The sequence below is a fragment of the Xyrauchen texanus genome, chromosome 39, assembly GCF_025860055.1.
Source record: "Xyrauchen texanus isolate HMW12.3.18 chromosome 39, RBS_HiC_50CHRs, whole genome shotgun sequence".
NCBI classification, from domain to species: Eukaryota; Metazoa; Chordata; class Actinopteri; order Cypriniformes; family Catostomidae; genus Xyrauchen; species Xyrauchen texanus.
The window spans coordinates 27,433,899-27,459,920 of NC_068314.1; the positions used below are offsets into that span (position 1 = coordinate 27,433,899).

Sequence of the window (26,022 nt, forward strand, 5' to 3'; positions counted from 1 at the left end):
ACCGGCTGTGATATACTACATGTGATCATAAAGTGTCTCATAGCCTGTGACTGCTGCTGAATCGTGACATAACGCTCAGCAAACTCATTCATAGAGCCGCCAAAAAGGCTGGCTGGAGACACTGGAGCATCCAAAGGAGTGGCTTTTACCTTATCACTCATTTCTGCCCTGGAGCACCACCATTGTGTGGAGTGCTGATACAGCTTGTTCTGCTGCTGAGTACGTTTTCCTGCCAGTGCAGACGTTTGTCGACACGGTTTGGAAGGATGTACATGTTACTTGCTGGGCAGAGGTGTGCTTCTACCGCCTCCTCCACAGTGGGTAATTGGGCATAACCGTTTTGTTTCCAATGATCCACATTGAAGAGAATGGCGTCACTGCACAAGCGCGCCATATAAGGTCGCGCACCAGGACTTGAATAGTTCGTTATGAACTTCGGGGATGAAATGTGCGGGATGCTCCTGTTTGATGGTGCCCGGACTGCTGGAACCATTCATCGAGGCAAGAATGTTCAGGTTCCTCTGGGGGAGACCAGTCAGGGTGAAGCTCTTCGACTGACCATTTGCCTAATGCGGCGAGAGACTTGACATAGTCATCATCCCCAGCATGGCAAAAAATCCACCTCAAGTTCATCCTGCTCGACCTCACGGCCCCCTCGTGTGAACCCTCGGGTATCACAGAAGAGGCTGGTGGGAGGGCGCGAGAAGCTGAATCATCCCGCAGAACGAGAGCGATCCGTGAGCGATGCGACTTGACTCACGTCCTTACAGTGAGGACAGTCTGTCTCCATGAGAGTCGACTCTGGATGTGTCTCTCGCACAAGGAACACTTAAGGAATAGATTTATATTTAAATAACTTATATTTATAACACACAAGTACAATTTTGCTTTAAAAGGATACTCTACACCTGCCGACGCGCTGAGTCTTCTTGCTGCTGTGAAGATTCCGTCCACTGACTGGTGTGTATCGACGGTGAAGGTAGATGGCTTCGAGACATGAGGTAATCGCTGTCTTGAAGAAATTCTGAGGAAATGCTGCCTGTGCACTGGTTTTATAGCAGTGAGTTTCGCACCAAAACAGGCGGGGCTCAAACACCATAGCCAATATTAGAATATTGGCATTTTGGTAGAGGTTTTACATAGGTCGTGTATGAAGGCACTCCCCAAACGCAATGTCAAGTGGACTGAAGTTATAAGGGATTAAGGGCGCACCAGTTTTTTTTAGTGACTGCCTGAACGGTATATTTTCAAATAACAGGAGATGCTATAACCATTTTGATTTAATATGCGTGTTAAGTTGAAGTTCAGTTTTGTAGATGCTGCATTGTGTTCCATTTAACTGCGCTCTGTCTAGCTGTTTGAAACACTCGTCTGAAACACATGGTCACACGTGCCTGGTGTGTATGTGTCCAAATATAGCACTAAATAATAGTTATACATTTTTATTTATTCAAAATGTTATGTTTGTTATTTACTATATTCAATTGTGTGATATATCGGCATTGTATTGGCCACCCTGCTCTCTGGATATCGGCAATTAATAAACCCATATCGGTCGACCAATGGTCTGGTTAGACTGTAATGCTCCTTGATGAGTTACACGTGTCTCAGGTGTGTGACCAGTCCAACAGCACAAAGCGGCTGCATTATTAACAACAGTGGCTAATTAAAACATAAATGTGATTAAACGGGACAGACCGTAACCTTCCCCTCCTGGTGAAATCTTTTTTCAAGGCTAACCCATAAGGTGCATCTGCTCCACTGCAAAGCTATGACAACATTCTTGCAAAGCTTGTCTTCTACCTTTGATTTAATCACTGCAACACTAAAATCCTATTCAGCTCTGTCCCTTAAACATCATCAGATTATCAGTCTCAAACAAAGAGAGATTACAGACTCCGTAACGCTCCTCAGGAACAAAGAAAGCAACAGCCTATGGAAATACAACAGGCAAAGAGTGGTGTTCTTTTGTGGTCACTGTATGCTTTCAGCAAGTGGAAAAGAGCACTGCAAAAATTCTTCAAAACATCTTTTGTGTTCCACAGAAGTAATGCACAATTCAAAAGTAATGACAATGTCAACAATAACATGGAAAAATAAAGAATAAAAAAGGTACAAACCCCCTTTAATAGTGCTATAACTGAATTTTTAGGACATTGCTTTATCCACTAGGGATGTGCAAGAGTAATGGAGTTCTAATTCTGCACCAGTTATTCGAGTATTCAAAACGCTACACATATCGCAAAATAATTTTCCTTTCTGCATTTCCCTGACGTGAGAAGCGCTGAATAACAGTTTTCCCTCTGAATCCCTCACCAAATCTCGCAGTTACAATGGAGTCGACAGGGGGGCACTGTGGATACGTGTTATTGAGGTGTTGGATGAGAGAAGATACATCATGGCGTCTCTGCTTCTAAAGCAAAGCCAATTAATATTACAAGGCAATACTTGTAATATTTGTATCCTTATTGAATTCTACTCTATTTGTATTCAGTCATTGTTGGAGTCATGCAAACCAATAGACGAGGATCTGCTTTTATGATGGAAATTGTAGTAAAAAGTGTACTCCGAAGCTTATCAGACCAGTATGTTTGTTAAAAAAAATGGCAGTGCATTTAATAAAAATAGCAACTTCCACCACTTGTTTTTCTGAATAATAACATTTGAATTCATTAAAATGTGATAGCCTTTATGTAGACTCAGAGTTTATGTTTTACGCATTATCCTAATGCCGTCAGTATTTATTATATGCAAGCTTCGGCTGAACGCAAATGTTTTTTTTTACTGTTATTTTTAAATATTTTGTTTGTTTTCCATTTGTATTAATGCATATTTTTCAGATTGTTTTTTATTCCCAAAAGAAAAGCATAGTTTGTTGAATTCATCTTATTTTGAAACTGTTCTTAATAACATTTGTGAATAAAAGATTCACGTAAGTGTCCTAAAGCTGTATACACACTGCCAGCGACTTTGTCGCTGCAAGTCGCCAGTGGCTGGCGGTGAAGTCGCTAGTGGGTGTTCCCACTACTGGTTGCCTAGTCACGTTTATAAATGACATTCACGGATGTCATTCCATTGCTGTTGACAGCGAATCTCTTTTCTTGCCACTAAAAACAAACATTTTGGAGGGAAAAGACTAAATATAAATGGAATCAGTACATAAAATGCTTTATATCAATGATGAATGAGAAACAAGGCGTGCTGTTTGCCATAGCGGCTGTTTATCTCCGGCGAAAATGCAAATGCCGGTCTGTCTGGGTCCATAAAATCCCCGCGATCTCAGATACACCTTTCCACGCAGTATTTTTCTTAAAAATGTCCTTGTACGTGGGAAGAGACATATCATAGAGCACTGGGAAATTTCTAACAGCAAGAATTAGCCTTTCATCCATCTTGATAGAGAGAGAAGGGACACGTGAGCTCTCCCGTCGTCTCTCCTATTGGCTGTCGCTTCCGTTAGTCGCTCCAAAGTTGAACTTTTCTCAACTTTGTCGCGTCGCTGGACACGCCCACATCTAGCGGCAACGGTCGCGACAGCTCGTGTCGCCGGAAGTCGCTGTGCTCGCATTGAAAATGAATGGTATTGAGTCGCTGTTGCGCGCGATGTCGCTGGCAGTGTGTACGCACCTTAAGTGTTTTTTTAACATGCATTTTAAATTACGAGTAATCGGGTAGTCATTTTTGTGGGTTGAGTACTCGACCACAGAATTACTCAAATGCCTATTCCACTTCACAAGTACCCTTTCTAAAAGATTTTTTTTTTACCAGACATATTTCATGGTTGCAAAAGACTCAAAGGCCTACTTATTTTCACTTTGTTAACTAGGGGTGGATAGGGCTGTTATCGAGTTCGATACATTTTAGGCACAACCCGAATTGCCTCTAAACAATTGACTGTCGAAAAATGTCTTGTCTTTCAGTACCAAATTCTGATACCTAAGAGGTTAATCACATCAACGTCAGTGATAAGCATGTAGCATGCTAGATGTGTCCAAATCTAAAAGTGCTGGTATCAGAAAATGGTTTGAGTTCCAGGGCTGAGAAAGAATGTTATCATTAATATTGTTAACACTGTTCCACATTACAGAGAAATACTAAACTGTAATAATGAGCCTTTAAATTATAATTTTTACAACCGCACGCACAAAGCGAGCTGCAGCTCTTCCATGTGTCGGAAAAACCAGCAAGAGACTGTCTGAACATTTTGTTAATTTAGAGAGAAATGCACATTCAGGTTGAGCAAACAGACAATGATCTCAGGGATCAATAATGGTAAGAGTGATCGCCAATAGCTGATGCCTTTGACCATGTCATGACACAAAGACACGTGTTTGAAGAAATACACTTTATTATATTATTAAGTACAGATGACAGAAAAGCCGTATATGGGCATATATGACGCACTGTTACGGAGGCGTGCGGTCTTGATGAACACGCGCAGGTTCTTACTATTTCTTTGATTCGGTCTTCTGATCTATTATTTTATTTTGCAAGAACAGTATCGTCTAGGAGTGCTTGCAAACTACCTCAGGAGGTGTTTTGAGTTCAGTTCACTTTATTTCCACAGAGCAGTTTATTGTGAATGCAACTCAGCAGCCTGTTAAACAATACAAAAACACGTTCACCTCAAACCATGATTTATATTTCAGCGATTATTATCATCATTATAATTATCATTTTTACATTTATAAGTTATGTCTTCATTTGTGTAAGTAATTTTCTGCCTGCATGTTTAGACAGATACCTGATGGAAAGGTGGTTACATATATATTATTATTTGATCACTTTACTATTTATTTATTTGCTTTTTCGTTTCATTTGGAGTGCAATTTGAATTTAGAAATTTATTTGATTTAAGTTTTTTAAATAAATTATTTAATTTTCAAATCAAATCACTTTATTGTCACACTTCCATGTACACAAGTGCAACAGTAGGTGAAATTCTTGTGTGCAGTTCCGAGCAACATAGCAGTCATGACAGTGACGAGACATATACCAATTACAATAAACAACATACTTACACAACACAATTTACATATCAAATGTACACATACTTACACAACACGATAATTTTCAATGCAAAATCATTAAAGCAAGAATATTCACCGATCCATCAGACCGGAGGTTGCCGATGTAATTGGATATTGCGATATAGAATATATATATATATATATATATATATATATATATATATATATATATATATATATATATATATATATATAGTGATGGAGGGAACAAACAATTTTATTCACATACTATGTATTTTCGCAGATAACGAAATACCCGACGGGTAGAGAATGCACAGATGAAGCTTCTTTGTCAGAGTGATGTTGACAACTGTTGTAAAGCCATCTTTCAAAAAGTTGAACAACAAACATTATAAATGCACTTATTTTTTTCCCGTTTTATTTGAACTTTTGGTTAAAATAAATGGAAAAAAAAAGTTTGAAATCAAGGTGTCTTGCTTTATTGTGTAGGCTTAACCCTAACCCTGCTTAATGAAAATTATCCCAAGAACATTAATGATTGGTTCCAATCGTGGGTGTGGTTTGGACATGATGTTTTTTGTTAACAATCGCGCATGCCAGCTCAGTTGTTACCTAGGTTACTGTTGTTAAAATGGATAACTTTGAAGCCAGTCTCTCAGAGATTGTGTGGAAGTATACTTGTTTTTTTTTATTACCTGATTTCTAACACAAACTACACAAAGACAGCTCTAGTAGTTTAGCCTCTTCTAAAGCATAAACCATGCTTTAAACAGTCAAAGCAAACTCTTTTATGCAGCTTTTCACAGTTTAGTAATTGCCCAATGTCATATTGTGATTGCAAATCTTATTTCAATCCATCATGCTGCCTTGATGGACATTACACCTATGTTTTAGAAGTCAAAGTTTGCAGGTTTCAAAAACATTTAGGATGTTTTTTCCTTATCAAGTATGTGCAACTTTCACAGCTGTCACATCCGTATTGGAGAGATGTCACATCCGTAACACAAGTTGATTTACCCATCTAAACTGGGCAAAATAAAATAAACTTTTCTAGAATTAAATTGTCTCATGTCTGCACTCTATCTGTAGGGTTTATGGTTTGATGGTATTGGCAACCAGGATTTTATTTGTAAAGTAAAATTTCTAATTTTCACTGCAAATGTCACATCATTAACCCTGGAACTGCCCTTACATGAATTTGGAATGATATGAGGTTGAGCAAATGATGCATTTCAGAACTCAGTTTGCGTGAACAGCAGTGTTAATTCTTCAGTTCTATAGTAGGGCTGTAGAATGCATAAGTAATTCTAGTGCTACAGAAGGGTTTTGTAAGTGTGGAATTCTGAGTAACACTCCACAAGGGGGCAAATGAAAACAAGGTGGCCGCTAAGCAGTTGAGAAGTTCATCCAAAGTTGACTTTCTCTCTTTCCATCGACTTCTCTCCTTTGCTCCCCCCCCCCATCCTCTCGGCTTGAGTGCTGGAGAACGCATCTGGTAACGTTTACCTCATGACTTAAAACGTCTTTACTATTATACAACAGGGCCTTAAAACACAACACAAACACACACAAAGTCTTGCTAACTTTTTACAATGGTTACAAGACCAGACCAGGTCCTTACCCTCCTGTGGGCTTATTCAGGTGAACCTGTTTTACAAGCATTCTTCAGCAGAGGGTGAGGGAGCCAAAAAAACAAGAGTTTGTACTTTTCAATCTTTCTTGCTCTTTAGCCCCTTTCATGGCAATAACCCTAACATTTCCTGCTTTTGGTAAACAACGACAGAGACAGACCATGGAGAAACCTGGTAACTGGACTGGAAAATACAATAGCTTAAAACAGCAAGGAGTAAATAAAAAATTTAACACACAACATGTTCCTCCTTGAGACCTTTCACTATCATGAGAAAGTCTTTATGTACAAAAGAGGAAATTCAAACCTAAAATTCAGTGTTTGCACATATTTGCAACTTTCACTTTCAAGCACAAACAGTACTGCAGAGAGCTTCCGCGTGCGTATGTGTGTGCATATCATGCACACACTGTCGCCTTGCACATCCAGCTCGTCATCACCGCCTGAATGACCTTGAGCCAGTCGTGCAGGAGTGTCGTCATGGAAACACAGCTTTACACAAGCAGCCACAGCTGGATGCAACTTACACATTCCTCTTAAATTTGACTTGTGCTATAGGACACTGAAGGGAGCTGTAAAAATTTAGCAAGCGCACACAGTAATGCTCACACACAGATGCCATGCAGAGACTCACAGGCTTAATTATGACAGTTATTAAATATGATGACCCTTAGTGGTACATGTAAAGTGTGTAAGGGAGAAAGTTCAAACACAATGCCTATAAAATTAATAAACAAATCTAAAGCAAGAAAAACTGCAAATGTATTTCTATGAGGGTCAATAAACAAAACATAGCAGTGCATCTGGCATCCATTCACAGAGCTACCTAAAGGTGTACCGGATTGGAGCAGTGAATGAGGCAACAGGAATTAATTTATTGCTCTCTCTAGACTCCACTGAGGAGGATTAACTTTACTTTCTGCTTGTCTATTTAGTTAGCAGAATGGAAAGTTACAGCAGGGTTTTAAGGGCTACAAATTAGCACAATAAATTTCAGTGCAAACTCCAACAAAATCAAATTTGAAAGATTTAGGTTTGAAATGTTGTAGTTAAGGATTTGATTCTGTGCAATAAATCATTAACATCCTGAAAGTTCCAAGCACTTCGTTTTTCGATTCATTTTGCACACAAGTCACTGAGATGTGACAACCACACCACATGACATAAAAGTTTACAGTGCTAAAATAACTGCCTGCACCAACACCTTTAACTACTCAGAGCAAAAAGCCATCACAAGGAGCAGGAATCACATTTCAGTTAGTGCAACAATCAAGCTTTTGTTTCAACCCCACTGCCATCAACACAACTGCCTTAGAGCAACTCTATACACCTCCCACCATTAATCTTACATTTGAAACAAACACACAGATACATGATAACTGGAACCTTTTCCCTCCTCTGCAACTAACAGTCATCCAAAGCCAAACTGATTTCCTTCCTTTCTCAAGCCATCAATTCAACTTCTTGAAACCCATCAGAAGAAAAACGCAGTCTGACAAATGTAAAATGAGCTAGGACAATCATCAGATAAGTGTCAGAAATGTGATGAGAAACACATTAGTCATTCCGCCGTTTCACCGCTAGTCACAACCTCCTGCGATCAAGATGGAAAAACACAAAAATATCAATGCATATAACACACAAGACAATCTTAGAGATATTAAGCACAGCAATCAGTACTGGACACTAAGGTAAAGAGAAATGCAACGTCAATTTCAATCAAAACTCCCAAGAATCATGGGACATCTTGTGCACAATCATTTCTTCCTTGCCCACCACCCCCCTCAAGTTAATGAGTTATAGAGCCCAAGCAAACAAATGGACAAGCACCGAAAATCTATGCATCCTTTAATTCTTAACCCCATCAGCAGTCAAAGCCTTCAACTCAGGATTGATTCATAGTTTATGCAGCCTGACATGCGGCATGTGAGTGAGAGGGAGCTGCAGAGAAAGGAAGAGATAAGGGGGAAGGGGGGGCTCAGCCAGCAGCCAGTGTGAGGAAGAGTTCAGAGGGTCTTTTCCCACACACTGTCAGGGCATCCATTGGTCTCTTTGCATGTTAGCACCAATACACAGCTGAGAAAGGGTGAATAACACATATTCTGTTCTCATGCATTCAACTGTCTGTTAGCACCCACCACTAACAAGGGTGGTGCTGATAATCCAGGAAAAATTGAATGCTTTAAAAATACACACAGTATAGTTCAGTAAACTTGTGCACATTAGCTACATAAATCTGTTTGTACATATACTGAAATCTCAGTGTACTTGCAACCTGAAACGGTCAGGCAAAATTGAATACATTTAATAACAGAATTATTAGCAAGTTTCTTTTTACATTGTGCCTACAAGTCATTGTGTTTACATGCAAGACTTCCATCACTCCAAGCACATGACAAACCTGTGTCTTTAGTGCCAAAACGATTATTTATTTTGTTTAAAGCACCTATACATAAAAGAATCATGTGTTTTGCTTTTGTTTAAAGCACCTATGCATGTTCACATGGAATTAAGGAAAACGTTTGGACCCATAAATATCGATGTTAACATCCAAGTTGCTAATTTAATTTATGCGAAAAAACATATCATAAAAACAATGTGTGACTAAAGCAGTGTTTCCATCCCATGTGTTCAAAACGAACAAAATTGTCACTTCTGAAAATTGTTAGCAACTGTGCCTCTTTAATTAATAAAATAATTGCAGTTTAGAGTACACGGACAAAACACAATAAAAACCTTGATGTCTGGGAGTGACAGTGAGTCATACGGTTCTGGGAGTACTGTGTGTGTGTGTGTGCGATTCCTTTTGTCTTTGCTGTGCGGATCTATAAGACATATATAACAGCATCGATTAACCTGCTCTATAGCACAATTAGAGTTTTTATTCAACTTATTTGTTCTGCAAACTTAATGCAGGCTTTGGATTTTCTAGCCACCGTTATTTCAGGATGACTAGAGCAACATTTCTGTTACACTGATTGGTCCACTTGTTAGCCCAGTTATGAATAAGTTATTCAGACTTCTTTGGATTTGCATCTTGAATTTCTAATAAATTCAATAGTAATAATTCAGTAAATTTATTTCCATCATAGTTTATGCGTAGTTCTTATCGAATAAGAAATCTCAAGTGACCACATTGACCGCTTTTAACGCGCATTTTTGAGATTTTATTTGCATCTTGGTGTTTCCATCCATCACTTTTTATGCAATATCCCAAAACGCGTAGGAAAATATTTGAATGGAAACCCAGCAAAAGTTCTGTGATGTTTCTTTAAATGGGCCAGTGAACAATTTTATGAATGGTTGGATGTGGCCAAGCTGAAAGACAAATGCTTCAAGCTCAAAATGCTACATCTCAGTCTACATAAAGGCATTTTAATAGTTGTATACATTTGCACAGATAATTCTGAGGAACTTCCACAAACTTTCCAGCAGTGTTGCAGTGCGCTGAATACCTCCAGCTAAATCATTGCAATTACCATTGCAAGAGCAAAGAATGGTAGCATTAAAAATAGCATCTGATGACTCTGATAAGAATCCTGATGTTCCTACTTTCAGCGTCTACACGGGCCAGTGACGCCCAGCAATGTGGCCTAGATAGTCAGCTCACAAGAGTTTGAGACACAGCCATAATAATACCGCCAGTTTTCCAAGTTAAATAAATAGTAGCCACGCAGTCTACCAAACTTATCATAAATCATTATTACTAAGCAGCTGGACAAAATATCACATCTAAAAAAAAGTTAAGAGTTTGCACAGGGACTCATCCTGATCTCTTAGCAGTTGACTTGAACACTGAAGTGATCAACGCTGATTTGAACTGTATAACGAGTGTGCAGTGTTTAAGCAAAGCTAACTTCAGCTCTGAGCATGCTTAACGATTTAAACTATACCTAGCAGTCACAAACTAGTAAACAAAATAGCTGCTGATCAACCATTTAAAACGGAAAACCACCATCGATTATTGTCTTAATTGCGACATTATATAACCGGACCGCTGAGATACATAAACGCAAATACAACAAATTACTTAAGATAAAAGTAGAGTTGCAGTTCGTTCGCAAAGCATTCAAACTGGAAGATCAGTTCAAGAAAACCTACACAAAATGTTAATCAACTTTGTAGGAAAACAGTGTTGTACTGTGTCTACTTAGTGGCAAAATAGTATTATGAAAGCGGGAGACTGAATACAAAGAAACCGATCTCGTTTTAAAAACGCTCGGCCCGTCACAAGTAAACAAACATGCTAAACAAAATTGTCTCAGGCAACATTGTGTTACAACGATTATTGTCTAAAAGGCAGAACAACTAGGTGGCAAGATCCCCAACGTGGAGAAGAATGTACTTCTGAATAACCGGCAGCCCGTAACATTGTTTCACGAACACAACAATTACTTCAACGTTTCAATTTACGATTCAATTTCGCAGTTATTCCGCAAACTTACCGGTGTAAATGTATCCAGCGAAACACTCCAATTTATTTGAACCACTTCTACGCATCCGCCATCTTCAGCATTATGTTTGTTTAAATGGGAAACACTCCCAAAGCTTAAAGACGCCTGCTTGAACCATGCGAGCAAGGGATTGTGGGCAGTGTGGTTGTTTTCATCCGGGCGATCTGAGCATTGCAACCAGAACTAAAGAAAATGAAACTACAAGTACAGGAACCCCCGCAGATCGAAAAATAGACATCCAGTAGGATATGACCAGTAATAGCAATATCGTAGAAAATAAAGTGTATTTATTTTTAGCTCATCCAAGGATCACATAGAGATAACCGTCACATATCCCTAATGAGTAGGCTGACGTCCGCCTGTATTTACATAGTTACGTCTTTTGAATTCGCTGTCTTCACGAGCGCTCGAATTGTTTGTGGTAACACACCTTTTTATTGTCACTCTGTGTAATATGAAGTAGTTACATTCTGTTTTCTGAATTACTATACCTGGCGACAAGAGCAGTGCGTTTAATTGCGTATGCATGTGCAGGAAGAAAAGGCTGCAAAAACACGTGTTCAAATGTGCACTGTAAATGACTCCATATTTACACAGCAAACTTATTTGATAGCCTGAGCGAAAACTATCGGAGGCATGTGGGTCTATGCCAGTACTATGCACAAGCATACACTGTGTGATGCATGTTGAATTGTATGCAAATATAATTGAATAGCCTAAAGGCTTTTTAGGACACACTCTTATCCTTGTGGTCTGCAGAGGCTGAAAGTGCTTTGCTCTCTGAAGACCAGACATGGAAGATAGCAATGAACTCGTCTCCATGGTGATCTCTGAGGCATACCAGTGTAGAATTTCAACTGGAGAAGGAGACTGTGCTAAAGAGGGAGGGAAGGAAAAAAGAGAGGGGAGGGAGGGGAGAATGGAGAGAGAGAGCTAGAGTGAGATAGAGTAGCAATTAGCTCAATGCATGCTGTTTCCTGTCATGACAGTTCCCTGCTACACAACCTCTGGTCTCATATGGCCAATGTAGATGTGAGTTCACCCAAATATGAAAATTCTCTAATCATTTACTCACCATTATCCCATCCAAGATGTGTGTGACTTTCTTTCCCCTGCTGAACAGAAATGGTGGGAAAGGTTTTTAGAAAAATATCACAGTTCTGTTGATCTTTTTAATGCAGATGAATGATGACCAGAAATTTGAAGCTCCAAAAGTGCATAAAGGCAGCATAAAAGTAATCCATATGTAACGGGAGACAGCTGACCTCTAGAGCTGCACTAGCGATTGACACTAGAGGCTGTAGCCTTTAGCCTCCTTGTTAGCGCACCCGCCTCCCATGTCGGAGATGCCGGTTCGAGTCCCGTATGGAACGGATAAAACATGAGTGTGACACATACAACTCCAGTGGCAAAATCCATGTCTTCAGAAGCAATATAATAGGTGTGAGTGAGAAACATTCATTTTTTACTATACATTCTCCTCCCTCCCCAGAAGGTGGCGATACCCCAGAATGTGGAAGTGAAAGTAGACATTTATAGTAAAGGACTTAAATATTGGTCTGTTTCTCACCCAGTCCTATCATATCGATCGTCTGAATCACAGACTCAAAATTTAATTTTACAAAGCTTATTTGCATGTTCACTTATACATCCACACAATACACCAAGTTGAAAGCAAATTGGTAAATAGAATGGTGCCTACTTCTTAAACCAGTATTTCAACCTAAAAAATAATAACATTCTATATTGGATGAATTTGTGAGTATATTAGTATTTAACTGCATGCTTGTGTAAAAAGACTTAGAGTTCCCCAATAACATTCCTCAGAAACCCCAAAAGAGGCCCTCCCCCAATTCACATCACAACTGATGAGAGTGTGAGATGGCAACACCCAACCCCTTCATTCCATCTACCCCCTTTGAAAGGACAGGAGATAGCAGTTTAAAACGACAGGAGATAGCCCCCCAATCATCTGCATATACTATAGATTTTCTACCTGCAATCACCCAGCCATGAACCTCTCTTTCACCCATCCCCTCTCCACATGAAGTGATATAAAGATTTACGGTTAAATCACCTCTTCAGAATTGTACGAATGAGCATCAAGAATAAAATTGACAGTGCAACAATGAAATCTATTCATTTCAAGGTTAGGAAATTATATTGCTGTGCTTCGTGCTCCTTAAGCCAACAAAGTGTTTAATAAAAGAGATTAAATTAATTACTTGAACTCGAGCTAATATCAAGATCTACTTATTATTTCACACATTTCAAACCTGCAGACTGACTATTTGAAGAAATTTTAATTGAGGGCCTAAATAAAATCAGTGCACCTATGGGAAAAAAACTCTCCATAGGATCAATAGATTTCTGGCTTATGCTCTTGCATGCTGTGTGAGTGTGTGTCTGTGTCAGTATGTGTTTTGATTTATTAATGCAGCAGGGAGTCACAGACAGCTGTCCTCAGCAATGATGACAACACGTGCAGCAGAAAGCCAAACAGCTCCCTCTAGTGTAAACATGACGCTCTTGGTCTCTGATCAGTAGAGGCCTCAATGCAGGTAGTAACAATATATGTAAAAATTCTCCTTTGAATGGATCTTGAAAAATACCAATCCAAGAGAAAAGGTTTTGATACTGATTATATATATATATATATATATATATATATATATATATATATATATATATATATATGATGTTGATGTCTACAAAGCAGATTTTAATTGAGAACGTGTCAGATACAGTTTGTCAGTCTGGATTGAAGTTATAAAATTTAGGCAGGGTTTGAGTGCCACATAATCCGGGTAAGCCAGTTTGCAAGTGTCGATAAAAAGATATAAATGACAAGGACTTAAAGAGGATGACGTATTAGAAATCGGCAAAAAAATATTTTACAAATATAATATATAAAATATTTCCGCCATAGAGATGTATGTGTGACCATTTGTTATAGCAAGTTGGCTAGGTTTATTTATACACCGATCACTCACAACATTAAAACCACCTGCCTAATATTGTGTAGGTCACCACCATTGTACAGAGCGGTTATCTGAGTTACCGTAGACTGTCAGTTCATACCAGTCTGGCCATTTTCTATTGACCTCTCTCATCAACAAGACATTTCCGTCCACAGAACTGCCGCTCACTGGATGTTTTTTGTTTTTGGCACCATTCATAGTAAATTCTAGAGACTGTTGTGTGTGAAAATCCCAGAAGACCAGCAGTTACTGAAATACTCAAACCAGCCCACCTGGCATCAACTATCATAATAAAATCACTGAGATCACAATTTTTCCCCATTCTGATGGTTGATGTGAAGATTAACTGAAGCTCCTGACCCGTATCTGCATGATATTTTGCTCTGCACTGCCACACGATTGGCTGATTAGATAATCGCATGGATGATTGTTGGTGTCAGATGGGCTGGTTTGAGTATTTATCTAACTGCTGATCTCCTGGGATTTTCAGGCACAACAGTCTCTAGAATTTACTCCAAATGGTGCCAAATACAAAAAACATCCAGTGAGGGGCAGTTCAGCAGATGAAAATGCCTTGTTGATGAGAGAGGCCAAGAGAGAATGGCCAGACTGGTTCAAACTGATAAAGTCTACGATAACTCATATAACCACTCAATTGTGGTGAGTATGTGACGAGTATGTTATGTGTAATGTGGTTTATGTCATAAGTAGCTTAACAACTAAAGATTACAAAGTTAATTAGTGGTGCTTGTGATATGGTTAAGTTTGTAAGTTTGTACAAATTTACATAATTTGTGAATATATATATATATATATATATATATATATATATATATATATATATATATCTATAGTGTTTGATGGCTTGTATTTCCATTTTTTTGCAGAAAATACTGGTCAAAATAACAAAAAAAAATAAAGTGTTTTCAGACCTTGAATAATGCAAAGAAAACAAGTTTATATAAATTTTTAAACAACACAATACTAATGTTATAACTTAGGAAGAGTTCAGAAATCAATATTTGGTGGAATAACCCTGATTTCAAACACAGCTTTCATGCGTCTTGGCATGATCTCTACCAGTCTTTCACATTGCTGTTGGGTGACGTTATGCCACTCCTGGTGAAAAAATTCAAGCAGCTCAGCTTTGTTTGATGGCTTATGGCCATCCATCTTCCTCTTGATCACATTCCAGAGGTTTTCAATGGGGTTCAGGTCTGGAGATTGGGCTGGTTATGACAGGGTCTTGATCCGGTGGTCCTCCATCCACACCTTGATTGACCTGGCTGTGTGGCATGGAGCATTTTCCTGCTTGAAAAACCAATCATCAGAGTTGGGAAACATTGTCAAAGCAGAAGGAAGCAAGTTTTCTTCCAGGATAACCTTGTGCGTGGCTTGATTCATACATCCTTCATAAAGATAAATCGGCCCGATTCCAGCCTTGCTGAAGCACCCCCAGATCATCACCGATCCTCCACCAAATTTCACAGTGGGTGTGAGACACTGGCTTGAAGGCCTCATCAGGTGTCCATATAACCATTAGACGACAAGGAGGAGGATCGTTTTTGGTGATGCTTAGCAGTAACTAACTAACATGTAATCTGGTTTTGCAAGGAGATAACAGGTGTTTATAGGCAGCTGACTCACTGAAAGGTGGTTTAGAATCTGTCTAACCTGTTTTCCAGACCACACCCTCTTTGGTCGGCCCTAAACATATAGTACAAGATATTGAGTATTATAGTTGTTTCTGTTGGGGAGCTTTTGTTAATGAGTGCAGTAGGTTAATTTTGTCTATCCACTACTGTCACCCACATATCTTGCATCTCAATACCTTTTGGGGAAAACAGAAAAATCATGTAATTTCTTTACATGAAGCTTGAGGTGGAGTAAAAATCACATTTAAAGGGGTCATATAGTGGTACATGCACTTTTTCAAGTTGATTGTACTGAAATGTGTGTTGGCTGTGCCTGTACACAACCATCCTATTATGATAAAAATCCATCCAGTGTTTTTGTTTTAATCTCCTTATATATTTTCCCCTGCCTCAAATCGAGCCGTTCGACCGTGTGACGTCACACGGTCGGACGCCTCCAGGATTGTTGATTGACAGCAGTGTTTCAACACAGACCGCCCTCGCTCGTGAGCGAGCTGTCAATCATAGTCCGTCATCATTGTTGATACACTGGAGCAGAATGGTGCCTAGCGACTGTGGTGTTCTGTTCTTCGGTGTAATAACGAACACAGCAGTCATTTTGATGTTCCTAAATCTGAACCGCTGAAGGCGCAGTGGCTGAGTTTTGTTTACGATGGGAATATTCCCCACGAGCAACGTCAATGCGTTCATGTTTGCTGTGAATCATTTTTCACCAGACTGCTTTATAAGCGAGGGTCAGTATAAAGCTGGTTTTGCTAAGAAGCTGCTGCTGAAAAAGATTCGGTACCAACTATTTATATTCCCTCTGCACCTCCAGAAGAAGTAAGTGTAGCGTTTTATTAACCTTTATATTAATCTTTGCAAATCGCTTGCACGCTTCACAATGAATGTGGCTAATGTTTACACTCAGGGTACATTACGGCATGTTTTCCATAACGTTACGACGTTCTCAATATAATTCATAATCCCACGTTTATAATGAACAAAGTGTTATGGTTATTGTGTTATTAAAAACTGTGTACGCAGGTGTTACAGTTAACATGGTAACACTAAGTTACACCTGGTTTACTTGTATGTCACTGATTAAGAAGTAATGTCAAAAAAACAGTTATACGGAGAATAACTCCAGAACGGAGGGGCGGGCTGACCAAAGCTCATTATCATTTAAAGTCATATGCACTGAAACGGCGTGCTGAAAGCAGAGCTGTTTTTGAGCAGGTAAAATTAGTGTTTTCTTAAAATACTAATGAGAATTTTTAATAAAAGTATATTACAAAGTTTTCATTTAGACCCTAAAGATTCATATTAACTTGTACAAAAATGGCATTATATGACCCCTTTAACAGTAAATCAAACTTAAATTCAGTAAACTACCTGCTGTTATGATTGTTTGGAACCCATTTTTAGAAGTAGTGAATGATGTTGATGTAAAGTTGTGGCTTTAGTGGTTTAAAGCTGAAAGATGCTGACATGACATTCCTCACTTGTTTGATTTTTCGTCACAGTACAATGTTTAAATTCAGTGAGGGATTCTTAAAACCAGGTCCTCATGCATGTATAGTGAAACCATTTAGTTGCTTTACCTTTTTAAGAATTGCTAGTAAAACATCATTAAGAGTTTTTTTGGGTTAGTTTCAGTTAGACTATTTGATCAAGGCCTATCTCCTCTTCCAGTCCACAATCCTGCCCCAGCCTGCCTGAACTGAACAAAGACATTTACTCAGGAAACGTTTCAGCCAATCAGTTGCTGACTTTCATCCTGCCTGTGAGCACTGGCCAATCATTGAACTGCTTTTATGGCTTTTATCAGAATGTTGGCTTGGCTTACTTGGAGAGCCGAGACTGCTCTATAGAGAGGGAGGGCTGAATGCTGTCCTCCATGTTTTAGTAAGCATTGGCATTACACACTGTGTTTTAGGTCATGTATCCACAGAGGTAAGCCTGATTTTTCATTGCTTACTTTTTACATTACCTACTAATGCTGAATAACTGAATTATTTCATGCAGAAATACTGGGGTTTTCTAAGAGACAGGAAAAATCTACACCAAAGATCTGGATCCTGGCAGGCACAGAGCTTAGAAACCAAACGCTCTCTCTCTCTCTCTCTCTCTCTCTCTCTCTCTCTTCGCTCAGTTTTTCTTTGAATGTCCAGGGTCACATGGATGACCTGTGCTAGTACAGTAACCAAAATGGCCTCCTCTCTTCTTTTTCCTCATAGTAAGTTTTCTCTAGAGCCGGAGAGGAGCACAGTCGTGTCAGGTTGTGTCACAGGCCAGACCTCTCATGGAAGGCCCGAGGAGCAGACAGTGCAGGCTGTAAGAGGAAGCTCACATGCAGATTGGCAGAGAGATCGAGCTGCAGTTTTGGCTCAAGTTTCAAGTTCTTGTTCACTGGATGGCATAATGCTGAATGTCCATTTTGCTCAGGAAATAGGCCTTATTCACAAAAGTGTGAAGCAGATTGCTTTTGTTGAAATAATTATTCTCTCTGAAATAGAGGAAAACTTCCCTTTCATAAACAGATGGTAAAGTAGGCTTATGTTTGTCATCCTGATTTAAATACAGGCTTCTGTCTGTTTACTCAGGTTGTAAAGACTGCTACAGGCCTGTCATTTTTTCACAACTTGGTTGTGGTATGAGTTGGATGCAGCCATTTCAGACAGCTTCCTCTTTTGACCGTGGAACCACAAAGACTGTTGAGAATATGAGAGTATATTTTCTTTATATATATATATATATATATATATATATATATATATATATGATGGGTAGATTACTTCTGAATTGTAATCTGGTACTAATTACAAATTACATGACTAAAATTGTTGTCAGTAACATCTCTTGGTTTGCATTTTTAAGGTAATCTAATTTGATTGCTTTTAGATTACTTCTGAGCTAAATCTTGTTTAATTGATTTCACATGCATTTGAGTAGGATAAGCTTGTACCATTTTGACATAATTTTGCTTAAATATAAAGTTAAAAACGTACTTAATGGATCAACATTTGAAAATTGCTATTTTGTGTGTGTGTGTGTGTGTGTGTGTGTGTGTTTTACTCGCTATTGATCCATTTCTGAGAGACATAAAAAAGTTCTTACTCTGGCAATTTTGGCATGACAAACAACCAGTTGTATTTGTGAATCAGTGTCTCAAAAAAAGTTTGAAAAGTTGTTGCAAAAGCACATTCAAGTACATTTTTGAAGCGGAGTACAAAAGAAATTCACAGAAATAAACAAAACTTTGCCACACTAATGCAATTGTTACTGCATTTATGTGTGGATTACCGCTGCATCTTCAGTGTAATTATTGCGAGTGGCTAGTATCAGGTCTGCAATGCACCTATATGTATATATATATATATATACAGTATATTGTCAAGAATTAAAAATATATATCTTAGACAGCAAGTCATTGGACTCTTAATTTAATATAACTTTAACCTAATTCGGAGGTCATACTAGAGTATTATAGATTTTTCCAAGACAAAATTGTCAAACTGAGGTGTTCTTTTTATGGTTTTTACCTGCTCCAAGTCTACAAGCTAGTGTCAGCAAATTTTCCTGTGTCTTTAGGTGTGTTTGACAGTTCCTTAGTTATCTTGATTGATTAAACCTGCTTGATCCTGATTGTTTGTCTGGCTTCACCAAGGATGGATTACCGACTGGGCCAATGGGGTCAGTGCCCAGGGGCCCATGACTACCAGTGTCGCCGGGTGGGCCCTGGGCTTTAAGGTTGCATGATCCAGTTTGCTGATCATCTTTTGGAGGGGGGTCCTTGGAGATAATTGTCCCCGGGGCCTTTGCAAGTCACAATCCGTCCCTGGGCTTCACCTGTCTGCTTGACCATAAATTTGCTTTTACTTGTGATGTGTCCTCACTTGAACTTTTACAAATGGGATTAAAATTTTTGGAGCCGAGACTGTTTTGTGTTGAATCCATCATTATACGTGAGAAAACTGGAAAAGTGGATAAATCATATACAACAGGACAGTAATATGTAAAATATATAATATATATATTTAATCATAGGAATGACCTGTATAAAATAATAATTATTACAAGTAGATGTAATAATTGCAGTAGTAGAATTTATTAACCTGTTGTTATAATAACAAAATTACTGTGTAAATTGAAAACATGTTTTTGGTTGATACAAGAGATTATTTTTGGCAGGTATCTGACTAAGTCATTCTTGAGCAGGTTAAATGTGAGAGCATAAGGAGTATTCCCACAGTATTCTGTGTTTATAAGGCCTTCGCTGAGAGCAACTCATTTGTCCAAGGTCTGTTCAGCTTTAAACAACAGGGAGAGAATGTGATCAAAATGGTTGCCTAAGACTGCCCTGAGCCATGAGTGCTGGAGGGGGAGGAGAAAAAGCCGTCAGACATGTTTGTCCTAATGCCTGTTTATTCACACACAAGATCCCTTTCATTTTTTAGGAGAGAATTTGAATGTTGTTCAGAGTATTTTCTTGGTAAATGGCAGAAGCAGCAGCAGCCCTCCCTGCATTGCAGCAGTGTATCAGAGCAAGGGAGAAGGGAAAGCCTGTGTGGCAGACACAGCAGCAGCCGCCCAATCACGCGCCTCCGTGTGGCTCTCACACCAATCGGCAGCACACAGCTAAGGTTAAAGATTGACAATCGCTCTGAGAGCAGCAGGGAGAGCAAGGCCCTTCTGGAAAATCCTGCACCCATCTTTGTCTCATCCCTCACAGACTTTATATCTGAAAATATACATTTAAAAGGCTCAGCCTGAAGAATCTGTGTACTGTGCCTGTAAAGAAAAAGGTATGCTGTTATTATGTGTAAGTTTTTATATGGAGAATAAGATAATGCTAGTGTGAGTGTGTATTTTTGAGGGGTAGGAATATTATGTGTAAAGGCATATTATACATATGTAAATGTATAATTGTGTTTTGTTGTTTTAACAGATGCTTTTTGGCTATTGATTGTATAAGAGGAACTGGATGTTGCTGTGAGTGGATGGTGCATGTAGGTTGGATGTGAGGAGGCCAAGATGCAAGTGCTCAATCTCTACAGATGTTGCCTTCTGCATGCTGTCAAAAAAAAAAAAAAAAACTCCCCACCTGAATCTTTGTAGGTTGGGGGTGCAGGACAGAGCACAACCTGCTGAGAAATGCATAGATATTGCTCCCTCATCAGTGATCACATTTTCATCAGGATGCAGGGTCCACGATTAGATATGAGAGAGAAACATTCTGTGATCTAAAGGACACAGTTGTACGTCTTAAGGCAAATGCATAAGAATAGACATTGTAAATGTCAGTAACATTGTGATTTTGTCTTTGTTTATCCCGACTGAGCATTCAGGTTCGCTTATGGAGGTTGAGCTCTGTTCTCATATCTGAATAGCATTTGATGTTGCTGTCATTTTAGAATCGGTAGGCTGCGAAATGACTGAGATTTGAAACATTGTTGTGTTGGAGCTCTCAAGCTTATATACCTCACAAGATAAATTTCCATGGAGGCTTAGCATTGCACAAGCAAAGAAACGGATAGTGGTGGCATAACTGCAACTGTCAGTTACGGGCCATGGCTGTGAACCGTTCAATAGACTTCTCTGTTTTAGGAATTTCAAATAGATAAATTATCTGTTGGCAGTGAGAGGAAACTATCTTGGTGCTACCCCCACCAGTGTCTAAGCTATGTTGTGCTGTGTGGTTTTTGAGGGGTTTATATATATATAATCCATAGGAGAACTTGAGAATATTTGTTTTTTCTAGGATATACATTGTTTTGTCTTTTTAGTACATGTTTATATATGTAAAATATGAGAGTTTTCATTTAATCTATCCATGTCACACAGCAGAACCATTAACAAAGACCACATTTATTATGTCAGTATCAATTCGCAATATGCATTTTGATCATGCACCATGACTTTGGTCCAATACACTGATCTTAATGTGCTCCACCATTAAGTGATATCTGTAAGTGTGCACTGAGGATTCAGATTAGTATTTGTCCATAGAGTAAGCAGACCATCCAAAGTGGAGAATAAGCATATTGTGTTGATTCTGAGGGGAGGCCCTGCTTTGGATCTAACGACAAAGTTCTCTTTCACTGTGAAACTTGCTTCTGCTTTCATAGCTGCAGAAATAAAAACTTGAAAAGCAAATTCATTGAGGCACTGTATGAAAGCATTTGCTTGCCTGTTTTTAGTAAAGATTCCTCAAAGAAGGTGAAGTTAGGTTACCTTTGCAGAATTCACAGTTTTGAAATACAACCCCAATTCCAAAAAAGTTGGGACAGTATGAAAAATGCTATTAAAAACAAAAAGTAGTGGTTTGTAAATTATATTCACCCGTTGCTAAATTGAAAACACTATAACTACACATTATACGATGTTTTACCTTGTGAATTTCATATATATATATATATATATATATATATATATATATATATATATATATATATATATATCAGATGATTTCAACATGCTCCAAAGAAAGTTGATACAGGGGCAATTTGGGGGCCCGGGTAGCTCAGTGAGTATTGACACTGAATACCACTCCTGGAGTCACGAGTTCGAATACAGGTTGTGCTGAGTGACTCCAGCCTTTTCTCCTAAGCAGCCAGATTGGCCCGGTTGCTAGGGAGGATAGAGTCACATGGGGAAACCTCCTTGTGGTCGCTCTAATATGGTTCTTGCTCTCTGTGAGTTGTGCGTAGTTGCCGTGGGGAATAGCCTGAAACCTCCACATGCGCTATGTCTCCGTGGTAACGCGCTCAACAAGCCATGTGATTAGATGCATGGATTCACATCTCAGATGCGGAGGCAACTGAGATTCGTCCTCCACCTCCCGGATTGAGTCGAGTCACTACGAGGACTTAGAGCGCATTTGGAATTTGGCATTTCAATTTGGGGAGAAAAAAAGTAGAGACGGGCAATTTAAAACTAGTAAAAATTTGAAGAGTTAAAATATCAAGGCAATGTGAAACAGGAGATGCTACACAGGTGAGGCTATTGTGTCATATTGTATAAGTAGCCTCCAAAAACAGCTTAGTCCTTCAAGAGCAAGGATCATTCGAGTCTTGTTAATTTGCCAACCGATGCTTCAGCAAATAAACCAGAACTTTGAGATCAATGTTCCCCAGCCCTAAGGCAAATGCATAACTTTACTATGCAAAGCAGAAGCCCTACATCAACACTGTCCAGAAGCGCTGTCAACTTCTCTAGGCTCGGTCTCATCTTAGATGGAAAGTAGAACCCTGGAACTGTGTTTTTTTTGTTCCAATGTTTCACATTTCAAATAGGATTTGAAAAACACAGCTGTGTTTTCTCCAGACCAAAGAGGAAAAGAACCATCCAATCTATTATCAGTGTCAGGTCCAAAAGTCAGTGTCTGGGCCAGGTGTGTGTCACACCCCATGGCATGGGTAACTCGCACATCTGTGAGGACACCATTAATGCAGACAGATACATACATCCCGGAATTTCAGCTGGACAACTTCAAACAACATAGCGGCCGAATAAGCAGAGAGTGCGGGTGCTAGATTGGCCTGCCTGCAGTCCTGACCATCTCCAATTGAGAATGTGTGGTGCATTATGAAGCGCGCAATACTGCAACAAGACCGTACAATATTGCAGCTGAAGACGTGCATAATGGATGAATGGGGGGAAAATTCCACTTTTTAAACTTAACAAACGTGTGTCTTCAGTGCCTAAATGCTTAATAAGTGTTATTAGAAGAAATGGTGATGTTTCACAGTGGTACACACTCGACTGTCTCAACTTTTTTGTAGTGTTTTGCAATCATCTGATATTGTGACAGGGTGCAGGGCTGGGCCAGGCCGTGATGCTGCACACCCGGCCCCTAATCAGGCTAATCAAGGGATAAAGGCCAACTGGAAGCTGCAGTGCGAGAGAGAGAGAGAGAGAGATTTATGGACAGCTGTCTGACACCTGCGTGTGTTTGTCTTTTTGTTTATGTTCATTATTAAAATATTATTTATATTCTCAAGCCGGTTCTCGCCTCCTCCTTTCCCAGTAATCCCTTTACACTGGTGCCGAAACACGGGAAGAGGAGGGATGCGCTGTTGTAGAGTCCTCGCCACTACCATTCACCCCAACGGAGCAGCTGTGGCCATCTGCCGGGGGACAGAGGAGCCTGGCCGCCTGAGAGCGGACTAATGGCCGCCGAAGGGGGAAAAGTGGCTCCTAGTCGACCACCTGGAGTGGTCAGGGCCACTGCCAGGGGCAGGGGAGACCCCTTCTGTTTCCTAAGAACGTAGCGGGCCGGAAGACTGCCTCAGATCCACCCGGGAAGGCGCGGCTGTTGTCCGCTAGATGGTGGAGGAATGGTTGAGGACCGAGCTACAGCGTATCAGAGAACCGGCGAGTAAGCGTTTTTTTCCTCTTCTCTCTCTCCCGCTGTCGCTACGCATTGTCCTTTCCCTCTTTTTTAAATTTAACTTTGGTTTTTGGGGGGTACTGCACTGTTACAGGGAGTATCCCCTGTGTTTTTAATTATTGTTGTTTCTCTCTTTTAAATTTGACTTTGGTTTTTAGGGGAATACTGCACTGTTACAGGAAGTACCCCCTGTGTTTTTAATTAGTGTTGTTTCCCTTCCCCTGTCCCCTCCCAGATTCAGGAAGGTGGGGATGACCTGGGAAAGGGGGGGGGGGGGGGTGTACGTCATGGCGGGGGCTCCCCGGCCTGAGAGAATGAGGGAGGAATGTGGCAGGGCGGAGGCCGGGGCCGGGTCGTGATGCTGCACACCTGGCCCCTGATCAGGCTAATCAAGCCTCCGAGAGAGATAAAGGCCGACAATGGACGGCAGTGCTAGAGAGAGAGATTTACGGACAGCTCTCCGACACCTGTGTGTGTGTTTGTCTTTTTGTTTAAGTTTTATATTTATATTCTCAAGCCGGTTCTCGCCTCCTCCTTTCCCTGTAATCCCTTTACAATCATATAAAGTTGTAGTGCTTTCAATATAGCAAAGGGTGAGTCTAATTTACAAATCCCTCCTTTTTGTTTTTAATTAACATTTTTAATACTGTCCCAACTTCGGAAACGGGGTTGTATTTTATCAAGCTTTTTCAAGCACTACACTATGTGCGTCTGAAAAATAGATTCATGGGTTTTTTTAGTGAAGGGGTTTATTTTAATGGAACGATTGACTAAACAAATTTAGGTGCCACCATGACAAAACAGCAGGTACGCATAAGAAACTGGCTATATGAATATTGCATTGATTTCTTTTCATCATGGCAGTTTGGCTGAAGGAGAAGTAAAAGCGGAGTCAGATGCGATTGAGGGGATGGAAATCACAACACGATCCAAAGGTAAGAATTGTCCTCAGTGCAGTAGCATTTCAAGCTTTTTTGGCAGGGTGGTATGTGATTCTTAATGAGAACACCCCCAAATTGGTTGGGATGCCGCTGTCTCTTGCCACCCTCCCGCATGTTGCTGCCCTGGGCGACTGCCCATGTCGCCCGTGCCTAAATCCACCACTGAGAGTGAGAGTGCTGCAATACTAACATTTAATGAAGTACCAGTACATTAACTTTATTCTATAAGTCGATTTCATTGTGTGAAAACAAGTTTCCATATTTGTAAAGAAGTTATGGTGACGCCTTTATTTTTCAGCAATTTGTTATGTCCATACATACAGTTTAAATTGTCTATCAGTAATTTGTTCTATTACTATGCAGTCTCTTATCAAGGGTCAGTGGAAAGGGCAGCTCCAAAGTGCAAGGTTTCCAGCCCCCCTCACTCATCTAATGGACACTCCCCTCCTGAATCCTCCGCCAGCCCTGTCAAAAAGAAGAAGAAACTGGGAGCCATCAATAACAGCAAAGACCAGGTGCAAATTTCACTTACTATACACTTTCTCTTCATTGTTTGTGTTCCAATGCTGCATGCCAGACTTAAACATTTGTTTCATCAGTCAATCACCAAAGCACTTCACTAACTTTAGTGTCTGTCTGTTCTTGTCTTTTGAGTGACTCCTTGTTGGTGGTACACTTCAAGATTTGATGGTATTCATCATTACTTTCATTGTACTTAAACCACTATAGTTCATTTTTTTGGCCCAAAGAAGAATATACAAAGAAAGTTGTTTCTTGTGCTTAAATGGTGCTTGTTTAACAAAACCAGAGTTTTTTCACGGTTGATGTAATTACATAAAATATTCGGGTCACTGCCCTTGAGTCAATAACCATGGCCCCAGATGAAGTATGTCTGGAATGTATTCATACTACTTGCATGCATGCATACATAAATAATGTACCAGCCAAGTGCATCCTTCTTCAATAAACTCTATTTGTATAGCACATTTAAAAGTG

General features: G+C 39.6%; 2 protein-coding genes across 6 annotated transcripts in view; one reads left to right on the forward strand and one right to left on the reverse strand.

Moving 5' to 3' along the window:
- The window catches only part of LOC127632464 (nuclear receptor coactivator 3-like), a 59,910-nt gene extending 48,727 nt beyond the window's left edge, over positions 1-11,183 (reverse strand). Inside the window, exon 1 of the mRNA XM_052111041.1 lies at positions 11,067-11,183. The gene's annotated coding sequence lies outside the window, so the exon portion shown is untranslated. The remainder of the gene's footprint in view (positions 1-11,066) is intronic.
- The window catches only part of LOC127632466 (protein kinase C-binding protein 1-like), a 69,843-nt gene that overhangs the window by 19,793 nt on the left and 24,028 nt on the right, over positions 1-26,022 (forward strand). Inside the window, exons 1-3 of one of the 5 annotated variants that reach the window (XM_052111044.1) lie at positions 17,574-17,646; positions 24,950-25,020; positions 25,390-25,541. In XM_052111044.1, coding sequence (XP_051967004.1) covers positions 17,633-17,646; positions 24,950-25,020; positions 25,390-25,541 — 237 coding nt within the window. In that variant the 5' untranslated portion in view covers positions 17,574-17,632. Of the gene's footprint in view, positions 1-17,573; positions 17,647-19,874; positions 20,499-22,353; positions 24,074-24,949; positions 25,542-26,022 lie in introns of those variants that run through there. The other 4 variants (XM_052111045.1, XM_052111042.1, XM_052111047.1 and 1 more) reach the window with 4 other exon arrangements.